Consider the following 15835-nt stretch of genomic DNA (forward strand, 5'->3'; position numbering starts at 1 on the left):
AATGAGGGCAAGAGGTGCTGCGGGCTCCCAGGGCCCCTGAAGGTATGGTTTTAATGATGCCAAATGAATCTTTAATTATTATTCACTTCGACAGGATTTTATCTCTCTTTCTTCAATCTCCCACTGGAGTTCTTCATCCTATCCCCTTTTCAAAGCAGAATGAGTTTGGCAGGTAAAGGGAAGTGAGGTCAAGGGAGTAGGATGACATTTGGTTGGAAGTTTAAAAAAAATCATTGTTAGTTCTAAAACAATTATGACCATTATCATCATCAAGCAAACCTGTGTAGGCTTAAGCCTTGCTCTGATAGTACACACAGGTGGGTGGCAGAGATGTTTGCTGCCGGTCGGGAATACCAAAGAAATGATGGCATTACAAGGTCCCTCAGGGGCTGGCAGTTATAAACCAGGTTGGTACCAATTCAGGCAATCTAGCTGCCTTAGGCTGACCATAATTAGGTCACTGTCACTGTTCTGCCAAAAGTCCAGCACCCATCACTCTCTTTCCAGTAATTTTTCTTGAAAACTTCCAGAACATGGGAAGAAAAAGGAATAGGAATTCTCTTTCCTCATGTGACAGTTGGTCATGGTCCAAGGTGGTTAATGACTTTCCCAGGAACACACACAGAATTTGTAGTATGATAATCCCATAATTAAGAAGACAGGTCAGTCAATCATACCCTGCTTTTCTCCCCTCAGAGGATTCAGTGGCAACTTTCTAAAGGGAAAGATGAGCAGGGGAGCATGGAATACTAGGTTTTGTTCTGTGTGACCCACAGTGAAGATCTCTAAATAAATATAGGATTTTATGTTATTTGGGAGTAACGTATATAGGTATGGTGCTCAGGATGGAAGAGGAGGGGTCCCCTACAGAGTAGCAAAACTGGCACATAAAATGGAATATGTATATAGCAATACACACACTTTTAATTTATTCTATGACAGTGTAAAAATGCAAAATTTTAAGAAAAGGAAGAAACTGAGCATTTTGACTTAAAATTGATAATGACATTTCAACTGCACCATCTCATGGAAGGAACTATCATTTCTGCATCCAAGAAATGTGTAGCCCACCCAAATTATTGTTGTGCCAAGAGGAAAGTGTGTTACTTCATGGAAAATTCACACACTGTTACCTGGGGAGTCCACCTTGCATTTTTATTATTCGCAAAACACCTTAGGCCATAGTCCTGCCCACATCCAAAGGATCAAACTCATCACAAGTGTCTGGACAATCTTGGTTCAGTCCTGGCAAGGATCTGGTTGCCCTGGACCACCGTCCTTATCTCCCACTGTTCCCACCCACAAGGGGCAACAGCCAATTACCTGAAAACTTATGTCCCGTTCATCCCGAAGGTGTTTGTTCCTTTCCCTGTGGACAGTAAGGGGAAAGGCATTCAAACATGGAGTTTGTAGTTGATAGACCCAGTGGTAGCCAATTTATTGGTCAGCCGTGTACAGGGGAAGACCTATATGGAGGTTCCAGGGAGCGTGAATCTTTCCTCAGGAGTGTGCTTAAAGACAGAGGAGAGTTTGTATGAAAATTAGCTGAGAGGAAATGAGATGAGACAGAATGGCGTGTGGCCCCACTGCTCTTCAGGCTCATGCCAGGTCTCCATCACTAGGGGCTGCTTCTGCCCTGGGCTTGCTATGGGGCCCCCCTCTCTGAACCATTCATTCATTCCTTCTAATGTCTCCTGAGCATCCACTACTTCCCAGGCACTGTTCTAGCTATCAAGGACACATCAGTGAACAAAACACCAAGTTCCTGTCTCAGGGAACTTGTATGTTAGGTAGGGGATAATTGCTATTGAGAAGATAAAATGGGAAAGTGGAAAGAAGAAGGTGGCATGCTATTTCAACTAGAGTGGTCAGAAAAGGCCTTGATGGTAAGGCAACCTCCAAGACCTGAAGGAGAGGAGAGGAGCTAGGCTGGTGTCTGGGGAAAACATTCCAAGCAGAGCAGAACAAGGCAAAACCTTGAGTTGGAATCTAGCTGGTGTGTGTGAGAAACAGGATAGCATAAGGGTGCTCAAAAGGAGAGAAGTTAAGAGACGAGGTTCCAGAAAAATGTGTGTTGGGAGGCTGCCCATGAACAGCCTTGTGGACCACTGTAAGAACTTTGAGTTTTATTTCAAATGAGATATGCAATCATGGGGTAGGGATGGGGTAGATGGCAGAGGGTGTCAGAGTCTGATTCTAGCTTTAACAAGGGTGGGACCCTGAGAATGGACCAATGTTTTTAGTGAGGTTAAAGCCATTGGTGTCTTGGATAAGAACTGTTTCAGTGGAACAGTGGCAGAAACAGCGGATGGTTAAGAATATGAAGAAAAGAATGCAAACAGTAAAGGAAAATGACTCTTTTGAAAGTCATAAAGGGGTGGAAGAAATGGATAGTAGTTGGATGTGGAAGAGAAGACAAAAGATGTTAAGTACAAAATATTAGAGTATATTTGTAGGTCTCTCCCCAGAAGAGAAAGAAATGACAATGGAAGAGAATGAGAACAAATAGTCCTTGAGGAGGTGAGAGGGGGTAGGATCAATTCTAGAACACAGACTGGGAGCAGGGGTTGGGTGGGTTGGTATGTGCTATGAGGGCCTCACCCACCACAATGGAGAAGAAGGCAGAGACATGGGCACAGTTTGGCCCAGGAGCAAGTTCTCTCTTGTGTAATAGTCTTTGAACCAGGAGCCTAAGCATGCAGGAGGAAAGGGGAGCTGGAGTTTTAATGAAAGAGGAGTGGGGGATGAGTAGACTCGTGTGACTGCAGGATGCCCTTGAGGTTACTGTTGGCAATTTCATCTATTAATGCAAGAGGTCCAGAAGGTGAGCAGGTGACCTCAAAATGTCTTGCAGTGCTGTGATTCTGTGACTCATTGGACCAGTGGCCTCTGAACCAATGCACACTTTTGAAGGAGAAGGGCAGGCACAGTGATGGTCAGGTCCCAAATGCAGCCATTTATTGGATATTACTGTGGACAAGGCCCTCTGCTAAGTGTGCTATAAACTATAGGAACAGACTTCAGGCAGGCAGCAGGAATGGCAACCAGGGCACCTGACCTCCACTTCCCCTGGTCTTGCAGAAAACACTGGAAATATGCTGGGGTTGTTTTAGTTACCTGCAGGTAAGCAGGTACAGCCAGAGCCTTTGGGACAAGTCAGATGCAGGGGCATGGAGGGTATTTTGTAAACTCTGACACTGGCCAAATGAACTGCTCATGTCAGAAGAACCCTTGCTCTGTGTAGTCAGCAGGTAAGAAGACTTGCTCCTGGATAGGGACTTGGGGACCTGGGATGCCACACCTTAAGCTATGCTGTTTCCTGCTTTGTGTAGCCATCTCCATGCAGAAGTTTCAGTATTTAAAGAAATGCTACATTCTTTATATGTATCTGTTTTGGCTCACACCATTGCCCTGTCATGATTCTTTTTCACCTGTGTGTCTTCTTCAAAGACACCTGTGAGCTAGGTAGGAGAAAGTTAAGACTCCAGCTGCTTAAGTCACCGACCAAGGTTACACAAGACTGTGAGGGGCAATGTCTGGAACCAGATCCAACTCCAAGGTGCTTGCTCCCAAGCCACTGCCCTGAACATACTTGTGTTTGCCCCCATTCATGTTAGGATGGCAGCCCTCCTCACATGCCATTTGCAGATCCCTCCCCGAGGCCTACCCCTGCTGCCCCCCCCCCCCCCCCCCCCCCCCCCAGGCATTGTCTCTCCCTGGATTCCTGGTGATTTCACTGTCATGGAAAAATCTGCCCCAAGACATTATAACATACCTGGGAAGTAATTCAAAACCATGTATGCTTTAAAAATCAGGACCCAAAGCCCTTCTGATTTATGGCTATGCCAGAGGGGACCAGCAGGTAGCAGGTACAGCAACACAGAAACCTCAGAAGCAAAATTGAAAATTCCATCTTTCCCCATGTGGGTTTTTCTTTGCCTTTTCCTTTTCTTTCTTCCCTCCCTCCCTCCCTCCCTCCCTCCCTCCCTCCTTCCTTCCTTCCTTCCTTCCTTCCTTCCTTCCTTCCTTCCTTCCTTCCTTCCTTCCTTCCTTCCTTCTTTCCTTTCTTCTTCATTCCAGGCCAGTGAACTTTGGATTTATTTCAGTGAGTTTTTAGAAAGTTGAGAAAACTCCTTTCTTGACTGTTTGCGTTCATTAACTCATTCCACAAACAGGAGCTGAATACAACTGAACAAAAAGAATCATCCTGTTACGGATTTCAATTCTGGTTCATCAGTGAGGAGCTATGTCGCTTATGGTAAATTATTTCATTTCTCTAATATCAATTTCCTCATCAATGAATCACTGGGTTAACAACTGCCCTACTTGCCTAACAGCTTTGTTGAAGATGAAAGAGATAATGTATCTAGTATAGAGTAGTTGCTCAATAAATCCAGTTCCAGTCCTACTTGAGCAAGTACTATGCACAGTACAGTGAGGGAAACCAACAATGAGACAGAGCATATCCACAAAGAAGAGCAAACTGTACAGGGAAATGGGAGCATGTGCAAAAGGACCCATCACAGGGTGGGTAGTACTCAGTTCTAAACCATACACTGGAGACCAGGGGAATGAGGGCAGTCTCTTAGCATGGATGTTTCCCCAGTACATAGGCAGTAAAGAACTGCCAGACTGGCCCTCTGAACTGAGGCTCCTGGGATGTATCCCACACGCACCTTAGGAAATCCAGCTGCTTCAGGAGCCCAGACTTTTCCCGCTGGAGGCTCTCTGTCACACGGTACACTTCCCTGAGGAGAAGGCAGACACAGATTGTCAGCATGATGAGCGGTGGCCATCAGGGGAGGGAAGTGGGTGATAAGGTATGAGGCACTGTGCAGAAGTTAGAGGGCAGGGGCCCCACACCAGAAATCAGAGGCACAGCCTGCACTGGAGGCAGAGCAGATGGAAGAATATGCCTTCCTTTTCAGGGCAAGTACCATGTGCAGGTGTTTAGTATAGCCATCAGCTGGGCTACTCGTCCAGACACCCTGTTTGAACACAAAACCATCCATGTTTTACAGACAGGGACAGTCAGAGAAGCTTGATGACTCTCTCGAGGTCACACAGACAACCTGCATCTGAGCAGGGTCCTCACCTAGACCTCTGTCCCCAACCTTCTCATTCCAGGTCGCATGCCTGGGTGGCTGAAGGATGCCTGTACCATTGTTTCAAGCTTCAAACCATCCTTCCTGCCCTACTCAGACTCTAGGGAATTGGAATTAATCTTCTCCAGCCTGACCTTGGATGGTGACAGCAGAACTTGCATGACCCCATGCGTTCTACCAGATGATGGTTTTGTTTGTTTTGGGGGCTCTGGAAGAATCCCTCCCCTCTTCTACCTTCCCCTCCAAATTCCCAATCTTTTCCTAGATAACTGGAATTTTTCCACTGTTGGGCATTCATTTCTTGACAGGGTTTTAAAATCTCTAGCTATAATGGAGATTTTGAATGCATCAATTGAAATCACTCATTTATATCAGAGTGTGAGTCTGTCAGTCATATCAGGACTGTCAAGAAAGGGGGAGAGAGAGAGAAGGTGAGAGGCTGATACACAGGGCTACTACAAGGCAACCCAGACTGGGAGACAGGGCCCGGGCCCTACAGGCTCAACTCCAGCCTGGCTGCCTGGCCGGAGACATGGTCCACAAATCAAAGCAGGAAGAAAAAAGGAGGCAGGAAGTAAATGAGGTGAGGGGGAGGGGAGAAGTAAGGAGGAAAGAGGGAGGAAGAAAGGAGGGTGGATGGGAGGGAAGGTGGAAGAAAGGGAGGGAGGAGGGAAAGAGGGAAGGAAGGAATTGGGGAGGTCTTCAGCATCACTCAGAAAAGGAAAGGGAAAGAAAAAACTAAAGCAGAATTGGGTGACATTGGGAAACTTGCTTAACTTCACAGTTTTGCCTCCATCTTTTTCTCTGTACTTTGAACCATGGCTTAGAAATTTTTAAATTGCTCTCCAATCTAACCACAAAGGTCCAGAGTGCACACCTCCAGACCACAGCACAGCTTTTAGTGCAGGAACATCCTACAGCCTGATAAATGCATCACTTTTGGCAAGCAGTCAGGGCTGCCTGGCCTGCGCTCACTGGGCTGAGAGGACAGTCACCCCTCTGCTATCCTGTTGATGTCATTGCTGAGGGTGACAACAGCACTAGCAGGCTGGGTCCACAGGACTGTCCTGCCAAACACCTAGTAATCGGATTCCTTAAGAGGTATTGTGTTCTCTTTTTCCCCCTTTATGGAATAATTATGAAGTCACTCTATGAAATAACAGACTGAATCAAATTTCAAGTTCACCTCAGACAATCCTAATTAAGCAGTAAAACTTCTCTGGCTCCTACAGAGCCACAAATTCCTCACATTTTATTACCAATTATATTTAATTTCAACTTAAGGGAAAACAATGTATTTCCCATTATCCAAATCGGGTCCCTGAACTCCGGTCTAGGACTTTGCTCTGATTAGCACGATGTGTGCAGATCTGCCTGTTCCTCTCTCGGTGCCCTGGGAGCTGCCAATTTCCTGTGCCTGGCTCTACAGTTCTCCCACCCCAGCCCTGGCTCCAGTCTCTCTCCAGAGACAGCCTACAGCAAACAGTTTGTCCCCTACTAAGGAAAAATCACTCACTGGAGATCCAAGACCTAGGTTCTCACTAAGTGTTTGAGAAGCCAATTCCTAAATCACAATGCATTCTGGATCTTCTCCAACCCTGTCTAAGTACCAGGGGACGGATGGAGAAAGACCAACACATGAAGGACATACATGATTTTACTTGTTTATAATGAAATACATGGTCCTTCCACAACCGGCCATCCAAGAATTGGAATGGAGAGACTTGTGCAAATATGTGTGTTATCTACTTGTGCAGTGCACGTGTGTCTAGGTAAATGTGCACACAAACACACACACACATTGACACGCACAACTATTCAGATACTTTTTTGTGTGTTAACAAAAAAGAAAGGCTCTGGAAAAAAAATGACACTAGGTCAGTTGACTCACTGATCTTTAAACTGTAAGCTAGAGGTTCTAAAAGTCTAGTCCTGGGTAATATGCAAACTGAAAGAGAAAGAACCTGCTGTTTTTTGTTGTAGTCATTGGCAGGAGGTTTATGGGTCCCTTTAGAGAACTTCCATTGGCTTTGTTTTTAGGAAAGAGATTGGATATGGAACACTTTACAAAATATACTGTCAAGTGAGAAATGCAAGATTAAGCAGAACAGAACACCTGGTTTGCTACTATCTTATAAAGGAAAATGTGTGTGTGTGCTTGTGTGTGTATGTGTGCACGCACATAGGCACGGTTGCACATATAGAGCATACTCTGGAAGGACCCACAAGAAACCATGACTGGTGGTCTCTGGGTGACAGGAGACCTGGGTCCTGGGGATGGGGGTGCACAGACCTCTTTGGGTGTTTATCCTTTTGTGCTTGTCATAAACTACGTACTCAAGATAAAAGTTAATTAAAAAATAAACAGAGAAGTGCTTATCAGCTGCCCTTCATCTTTATATTATCTCCTTGCTTGAGAGTTCTTTCTTGAATCTCATTTTAAAATCCAGTTCTCTTACCTTGAGCATCTTCAGAGAATAGGAAAATTAATTTTGCCTGTTTGGAATGCTGGCTGATAAGTGACTAAGTCTGCTTACCTCCAACCATACCCCTCCCCTCCCAGCTGCTCTGGAGCAGCATTAGGAAGCAAGACTTTGTCAGGGGGACACAGGAACATCAGAAGAACTAGACTCTGCCCTTGGTTTCTGTCACTAGCTAGCTTCAGGTAACTCTGGGTTGGCCACTAAGCCTCTCTGAGCTTCCATTTCTTCTCACATAAAGTGAAGGTGGTGGATTTGAGCACTGAGGTCCTGTCAGTAGTGGTCTGCGAGTCCGTCCTACAGACAGCAAGCTGGGGCTCTCCCTGCTCTTCTCTCTGGGGCTCCCTGGACGGGACTTGCTCTCTGGGCCCCAGTAAAGCTTTTAACTGCACGAGAATACATCTGGAAAAAGGAGCTGTGAAGGTTGTGAGATCATATATCCCTCTTCCTCCTCCCCCTCCTCTCCTCCCTCTTTTCAGTTCCCAACCTCCAGGGATGGTGCCCGGCTTGGTTAATTAAGATAAGACTTCAGGAGCCTCCGGATCTCCTGCTGTGCTGTGATGCTGCAGCTCTGGGTGTTGATTTCCATTTGCTGTTCTAATGCTTGTTGTGCCCTCAGATGTTGGTTGCTTTTCAGAACTTGATTGAATTTTAAGAGCCTGAATCCTTAATTCTGTTTGTAATGTTAAATGCCTATGCCTTGTTGACCTGCTTTCAATGAGGAGGAACTGATTTTGCTTGTTTATAATGAAATACAAGGTCCTTCCTCAACTGGCCAGCCAAGAGTGGGAATGGAAGGACTTGCTTTGTTTTTGTGGGTTTTTGTTTTTGTTTTTTGTTTTTATTTATACTGGGGATTGAACCCTAGGGGAATATCCCCAGCCCTTTTTATTTTTTATTTTGAAACAGATTCTTGCTATGTTGTTTAGGGCTTCACTAAGTTGCTGAGGCTGGCTTTGAACTTGAGATCTACCTGCCTCAGTTTCCCTAGGTGATGAAATTACAGACTTGCTGCATCACACCCAGCTTAGTTTTTTTTTTTTTTTTTTTTTTTTTTTTTTTTTTTTTTAAGTTAACAACTTGGGAGTGTTTTGTTTCAACTGGAGATCTCTTAGTAGGGTAAAATTCTCAGTCCAAAAACATTTTCTTCCTTGTACCCTTATCCTAAATGGTACAGGATTCCATACATGAACAAAATTGATCTAGGAACATTTAATTTAGGTCTATGCAACAGAATCTTGCAGTGGTCAGACAGAGTGAGGGCTTTCACTTGTGGACAGGGGGTGTTAACATATGCAAAGCATGGGGCACTGGTAAACACTGCTGTCCTTTTCTCTGGAATGGAACTTTCAGTGTTCACTGGTACCTTTCAGGACTAAACAAATAATGACTTTTTGCAGAATGAATGCAGGCATAAGCGAGTGAATGATGGCCAGTCCCACCCTTGTGCAAGTATTTTCTGGTTGGCTCATTATTCTCTGGGGGTGTCAGCAAAGTGTGTCTAACATTCAGCATCCTGGGGCTGCTACTTAAAACCTCTGATCCTTGGTTTTCTCATCTGCAAATCAGAATTGATATAGTACCAGCCACATCAGGATGCTATCAGGTTTTCCTTTATAAGATGGTAGCATACCAGGCATTCTGTTCTGCTTTATCTTGAATTTCTCACTTGACATTTCTCAAATGACCTGATAGCATCCTGATGTGGCTGGTACTATATCAATATAAATGATACATGTTAATTGTCCAGTGTGGTACCTAGCATGGAATAGTTTGCAATAAATGTTTATTAAATGAATAAGTCAATGACTATGTTGATAAATGAGTGGGCAAATAAATAAGTGAGGTTCCACTGCCCTGGGTCTCAAAGTACTTTTTTTCAGAACACCTAACGTCCCTAAGACAAGATAAAAGACTGATTCTGCAGCAACCCCTCTAGCTTAACATACTGACCCACTCCTTGATTCCCACTCAGGTGAGCCTCTACCTAGCCAGCTGAGCCAATGGTCAGGGACAAAAAGGAATTTCCAGGCAAATCAAGACCTGACAGATGTGGGGTTCTCTCCTGGGCCCACATAGTCACAGAAGAACCCTGTTGGGAGAAAATGAGCAGAACTAGAGTGACTGGTCCAGAGCCCTGCCACACACTTATCAAACTACCTGCTGACCTCAGAAGGATGTCAATTCCTTTGGCATTTGCATAGAATGCTACATATTTATTAGTGGAATAGCATGTCTTCCTAGTCACATAATCAATTTCTTGAGATGAGGGCCTGAATCGCAGGCAATGCTTGGCACAGTACTGGTCTAATTTGTAGTCTCTGAATTCTAGAAGGGGGTTAGAAGTCTCAGGGAACAAGGAGCCCAAATCCCCTTTTCATAGACAAGGGGATGGGGAGATAACATGCCTGCAGCTCAAGGGGGAGGGAGGACAGCAGGATGGTCCAAAATGGTACTCACATCTCCTTCTCCTGCTGCAGTTTGCAGGCCTCTTGCTGGAGGATTTCCAGCTGCTGCTGAGCATCCTGGAGCTCCCGGGCAGTCCGCTCCAGCTCCTGTGCCAGTTCCTGGTTAGTGAGCTTCAGTTTGGTATTCTCAGCCTTGGTCTCATGCTTGTCATTATGCAGGGCTGTACACTGGCCTTCCAGCTGGAAAGGAATGGGGAAGCAGAGGGCAGTGACAAGCCACCACCAGCAGCAAGCCACTTGCCCAGACCTCTCCTTGCTTTCTTGGCTGGCCATCACTGTGCCCCCCCGCCCCCCGCCCCGCTCCCTGCCCGCCCGGTCCCCAAATCCAGGACCACTAAACATGCCAGTGAGTGGGGTGGGATTGCTCCATTCAAAAGGACCACTAGCAAAGGAAATTTCATAATCCATCTGGTCTCTCATCCCAGTCAGAATGGTCTTGAGATCTAACCTAAATCCCTTTTGTCCTCTAAGCTAATTTCTTCTCCTTGACGCAGTTAAGTGACACTCTTTATAAAACCATCCTTCTCAATTATGAATGCCCAGAGTAAATCTGTTTATTTCATTATTATCTCTCAGCTAAATAAGTTCAATTCCTTTAATCGCTGAAAAAAAAAAAAAAATCTTCGTATGGTAGCCAGACACCCTGGAAATTCTTAGGGAATAAATTAAACTGGTCAAATAGACTCCATGTTTTCTCATATCCCTAACGCAACTAAAAACCCTGTATTTTGAAAACTTCAGCTTTGCTCAGCAAGGGATGATGCTTTGCAGGACTTCTAACCCTCTCACCAGAGGAATCAGTCAACCGAGGTGAATATCTCGAATATATCAATAAATTCAGTTTAATGAATGTGGCCAGTATGAGGAGGAGAAAGCAATAACAAGGAATTTCGTGTGACACTCAAGAGGCTCCTGTGTAATCAGGCAAGCATGCAGTAATTAAATCGAGTGGCAATCATTCATTTGAGGAGTAAATCTAATTGCTAAGAATGTAAAGTGTCATGGTGAGGAGACAGAAGAGTAGGAGAAGCAAGGAGCCACTGTGATGGGGACTGGCAAGGTGGCTAGCAGTTCCTGGAGTGAACATTATCTCTCTGCAGAAAGAACGAAGTCCAAGTTCAAAGCTGGGCAGCAGCCACAGTCCCCAGCCTTAGCAGGGGTGGCTTAAAGCTTATTTTAATGTGTTGCTAAAAATAGCCTTCTCTATTCCCAGGGAAGCAATGCATCTGGGTCTTTCCAGGGCTGGATTTCTTCCAGAACCAGGCAAAATGGACAGGAAGCCAGAGGCACGCTAGCCTCTCTCCTCCATAAGCCCTCACTTTGGTAAGCAGGCCACTGAGCCTGAGGCTTATCTAGGCAATCAGTCTTCCTGGGGCCCTGAGTCAGGTGTCCCCAGCCACAATGACACTACCCTGCATAACACAACATCTACTCTGTCTCCTGAAGGGTCAGGCAGTTCAAGAGGAGTGTCTGTGCCTTCATCCATCCTGCAGGGTGGTGGGGGCCATGGAGACTGAAGAACCTTGCCCAGGCGTGTGGGCAGACAGGCAAGGGATACACCAAACTTTGCAGAGCCCTTTTAAGCCAGAGGTGTCCATGGGCATCCTAGAGGGGAGCGACTTGTCTGCAGCCCCTTCCTCAAATAAGTTTTAGTTTTGGCATTCTGGTGGCCCCTGGGTGTGACTATATGAAAATATCCGTAGATTCCTTCTGGAATTCTTAGTGACTTTTCAAATTAAACACCTGGCATTGGAGAAGTAAAGGCTTTACCTGGGATCAGTAAGGCTTTCCCTGTGACTTTAAATGCTACCTTGTACACTCACATGGTTATTCTCAGATTAAATTTAAAAGTTCATTTAAAATTAAAAGCTCATAAGTGAATGGCAGGAAAAGCAAGCTAGAGTCAGAGAAAAGGGTGGAAGAAAGATCCTGATACCCCGCGGACACTAGCAAAACATACCCTTTTCTGCTTCTGGTTGAGTCTCTCCAGCTCCTGCTCCTTAGCAAACAGCTTCTTTTCCAGCTCCTGACTGCGGGCCTGGAACCTCTCCGTGTCCTGCCAAATTGGGTAGAGGAGATGCATGGGGTGCACAGTGCACCTGGTTTGGAGACTTGTCCTTCTACTTGAAACTACTCTTCAGTAGGCCAGGCCACTTGCCCCTTTGCACTTTGAGGCCCTTCCACCACACTCCAGGGCTTTGGGAAACTGCCCGCCCTATCAATAAGGACCCATGAGACAGAGATAGCCCAAGAGCCCAGTGAGGCACTATGTGAAGTCCCACTGAGTGTGACCATGACCCACATCCATGCACTGCCACTCTTCCCCTACCCCCAAAATGGACCCAGTGTCAATTAGTGGTGGAGTATTGGACAGGAAGAATAGGGACATGACTGAATCTTGGACCTTTGTCTCTCCATCTGTAAATTATGAGTGGAAGCGGGAGGTAGATGGTCTCAAAAATCCCTTCCAACCTGGAGATTCTGTTCCATTTGGGGCACTGCCACAGGATCCATTTAACTGATCCTTGTTTTCCAAACACTTCTTCTTGAGGGTCAAAGAGCTCACTATTTTCCCATTGGGATTGAGTCTCCCAGGCCCTGCTGCTTGTGATGTCTCTGTCCCTGAGCTCAGCAACCCCCTCCCCTCCAGCCCCAGATTGGGCTTCCCCATTCAGAGATGCTGAGGCCCTAATGATTTGGGTGTGAAGAAACCTGGCTGTGGGATTAAAAGGAAAGTGTGTGGGGTGTCAGGATGCCTGACACTCTCAACAACAGTGCCAGGTCTGATGGAAGGGCCCTGAGTGGGACAGTAGGAGACTTGGCTCCCTAGCCCTTGCATCTCCCAATTAAGCTGCATCATTCTTCGAGATCATTGTTTCTTTGTTCACAAGTAAAAACAAAAATGCTCATGCTACCTGCAGCACTACACTTGCTGCAAGGAAGAACAGAGGCGTAAAATACGCAGAGAGAAGAAACAATTATAACCTCCCTGGGACTGCTGGAGCCCCAGGACTGCCCACGAAAGGAAGACGCCTTCCCAAGGAGGACAGCTGGGGGATGCAGCCCAGGGTGATTACGGGAGATCCTGGCTACAGGTTTGGCATAACAGCTGGTGGCAGACAATCGGTGAATCATGGCCATTCTTGCTACAGGTCTTTGGACACAATGTTTCCTCAGTTGGTCATCTGTAGATGCTATCTGGTTCCTCTGCCCATTTTCAGGCAGGTCGATGGGCAGAAAAATGAATAGGTGATTATTCTCATCTTAGTTCTGTGCCATGGGGGATGTGACCAGCCAGCTTCTGCTCTCAACCTATGTTTCTAGAGAATCAGCACCAGGGAACCTGCCTTGTTCAGCTTGGTGGCTGCTTATGGAACAGGCATCCCATGAAGAATGCTGGGGATGGCAAGTGGCTCCAGAATTCCCATGCTGATGCTGCCAAGCCCACAATGGGCCTGCGCAATGTCTTGTTGCCTCTGCCAGGACAGAGCACTGGGGCAGGGGTATCTCTCAGTCTGGACTAAGGAGGATGCAAATGATCAAGAACTAACTTTCCTCATGACTAAACACACTGAAAAGCGTAAAGCCAGGATCCAAACCTGGTTAGAGGGTTTTCTATGATGCCATAAACTGATATCACTATCCTCACTCTATGGCCAGGCAGAAGTCCACATTTCTAAAGGCTTCATAGCACTACCAAAGACATCTTAAGAGTTTCCATATTCATGGAAAAAGGCACAAATTTAAGAATTGAGGTTTCTGGGTATTTGGCATCAAGAAAATAGAAACAGGAAGCAGAAGGGGACAGTTAAAGGGCACTGTATCATAGCCAGATCAACCTAAATGATCCTAATTTGTCCTTGAATTTTTCCTCTGACCTCTGTCTACTCCCAACCTTCTCATCACAATCCTCTGCTTGCATCTGGAAGCATGCCTTCAAACTGCAGTCATGGCCCAAGTAGAGGGGGCAAAATGCCTGCAGAGCTTGCCCCCTCTGTATATCATATCATTTGGGATGAAGAGGTGACTCTTCTATCACAGGGGCCAGAAGTTGCTGCTGTCAGAAACTATTTTAGGTTTGCTGATGGAAGGGTGTGAGCTCTGTCTCTGCACATTCAACAACTGGGGACAGCCAGAAGGTTTCCAAGTTCAAAAAGAAAATGGGGTGGTCGAGACACACTGACAAGCCTCCAGGGGCTTTGGTTAGACAACATGGGTAGATTTTTCTGAGAAGCATTCCAATTCCTCTCAGTTTGAATGACATCTGTGATAATAAGTGGAGCAATGGTGTGGATAATTTGAAGCAGCATAAAATTAAAAATGCATCCAAGGGAAGGGGTTGGGACAACAGCCCAGGATTAGAGCTGGGAAGCAGTAGAGGCTGTTATTCCATAGTTTTTATTTTTCTTTTCTTTTTGCAGTGCTGTGGATCAAACCAGAGCCTTGTGCATGCTAGGCAAACACTGTACCACTGAGTTCATCCCCAGCCCTCAACTTTTCTTTTCATTTTTTATGAACATATTCCAAAAAGAACCTCCTGAGCTTTACCAGTCCTGACCTCTCAAGATAAACAGCAGAACTTGGTAAGGACCAAGTGTGTGTCAGACTAGGAATAAGGGGTACTAGTTTCACATTTTTTCTCATGGTAGCTGAGGTTTTTTTTCCCCTGGACTATTACATTTTCTAGGTGTCTAAGGGAAATGAATGGGCAGCCTAGTCTCCAATGGCTGTCCTGTTGAGAATGGACTGGTGTATTTGGGTGGGTCTGCCATATAGGTCTAGGGGCCAACCAATGTCAAACCCAATCTCCAGGCTGCTTCAGATGGTAAAGTATGCATTATCATTCATCCATCCACCCACCTGCCCATTCCTTCATAGATTCAACAAATTCTGTTGAGTACTTACTATGTTCATCACCTAAGAGATGAGTATACATTAGTAAGTAAAAGATAAAGATTCCTGCTTTTGTGGAGTTTAGATGTGAGTGAGGGAGATAGACAACAGTCAATAAAAATAAACGAGTACATTATATGTCATGTTCAAAGGTGACAAATGCCTTGGGGGAGAGTAAAGCAGAGCAAGTAACGTTATCGGTAGGGATGTTGTGTTGTGATCTTACATTCAGGGGAGGTGAATATGTCAACCTGGCCAAGCCCAGGGAGTGGACACTCACTTTCAGGAGAAACTGTTCCCTCTCGCTTTTGATTTGTTGTTCCATCTCCTCATAGAGATGCTGGATCTCTTCATCATAAGCAGCAATTTTCCTACAGAGGTGGCAAAAGGAGAGTGGTGATAGTTCCTAGCGCTCAGACACCAGAACCCTCTCTGGAGCTGTGGGTGGTTGGGGTGAATGACAGAGTAGGTCAGCCATGACTGCAGGATCAGTCCCTTGGGATTAGCTGACCTAACAGGTGTGCAGACCACTGAGGCCTAGCTGGACCCACTCTGGCTGCTGGTAGGTGTCATGGGACCTCTCCTCCTTGCATCTCCCGGGTACCGCTCCCAGCTGATCCAGATGCTTCTCAGTGAAGCTTCCTTGGATCCATCTTCCCTGTACTCTGCTTTATTTCAAGGCCCCAGCCTCTGCCAGACTCACCATTTCTACTCCTGCAGGGGTGTGTGTGGACAGTACGAAGTTATAATGTGTGGGTTTCTCTCCTGTTCGGTGTCTTGCTTTCCCTCACTTCCAGTTTGGATGCTTTCTCCACACAGTCTGACACTGCACTATCAGAAGACTCTCCCTGCAATCGTTCATGTAAGTTTGTGTGATCCCCACATTTTT

General features: G+C 45.9%; 1 protein-coding gene across 5 annotated transcripts in view; it reads right to left on the minus strand.

Annotated features, from left to right (window-relative positions):
• The window catches only part of CRACR2A (calcium release activated channel regulator 2A), an 81562-nt gene that overhangs the window by 35897 nt on the left and 29830 nt on the right, over positions 1 to 15835 (minus strand). For all 5 annotated transcript variants that reach the window (XM_079140680.1, XM_079140678.1, XM_079140677.1 and 2 more), the window contains exons 5-9: positions 15227 to 15317; positions 12014 to 12109; positions 10046 to 10233; positions 4677 to 4748; positions 1324 to 1369 (exon numbers count right to left, since the gene is read on the minus strand). In XM_079140680.1, coding sequence (XP_078996806.1) covers positions 1324 to 1369; positions 4677 to 4748; positions 10046 to 10233; positions 12014 to 12109; positions 15227 to 15317 — 493 coding nt within the window. The remainder of the gene's footprint in view (positions 1 to 1323; positions 1370 to 4676; positions 4749 to 10045; positions 10234 to 12013; positions 12110 to 15226; positions 15318 to 15835) is intronic.

Source organism: Sciurus vulgaris, assembly GCF_902686455.1.
Source record: "Sciurus vulgaris genome assembly, chromosome: 5".
NCBI lineage: Eukaryota > Metazoa > Chordata > Mammalia > Rodentia > Sciuridae > Sciurus > Sciurus vulgaris.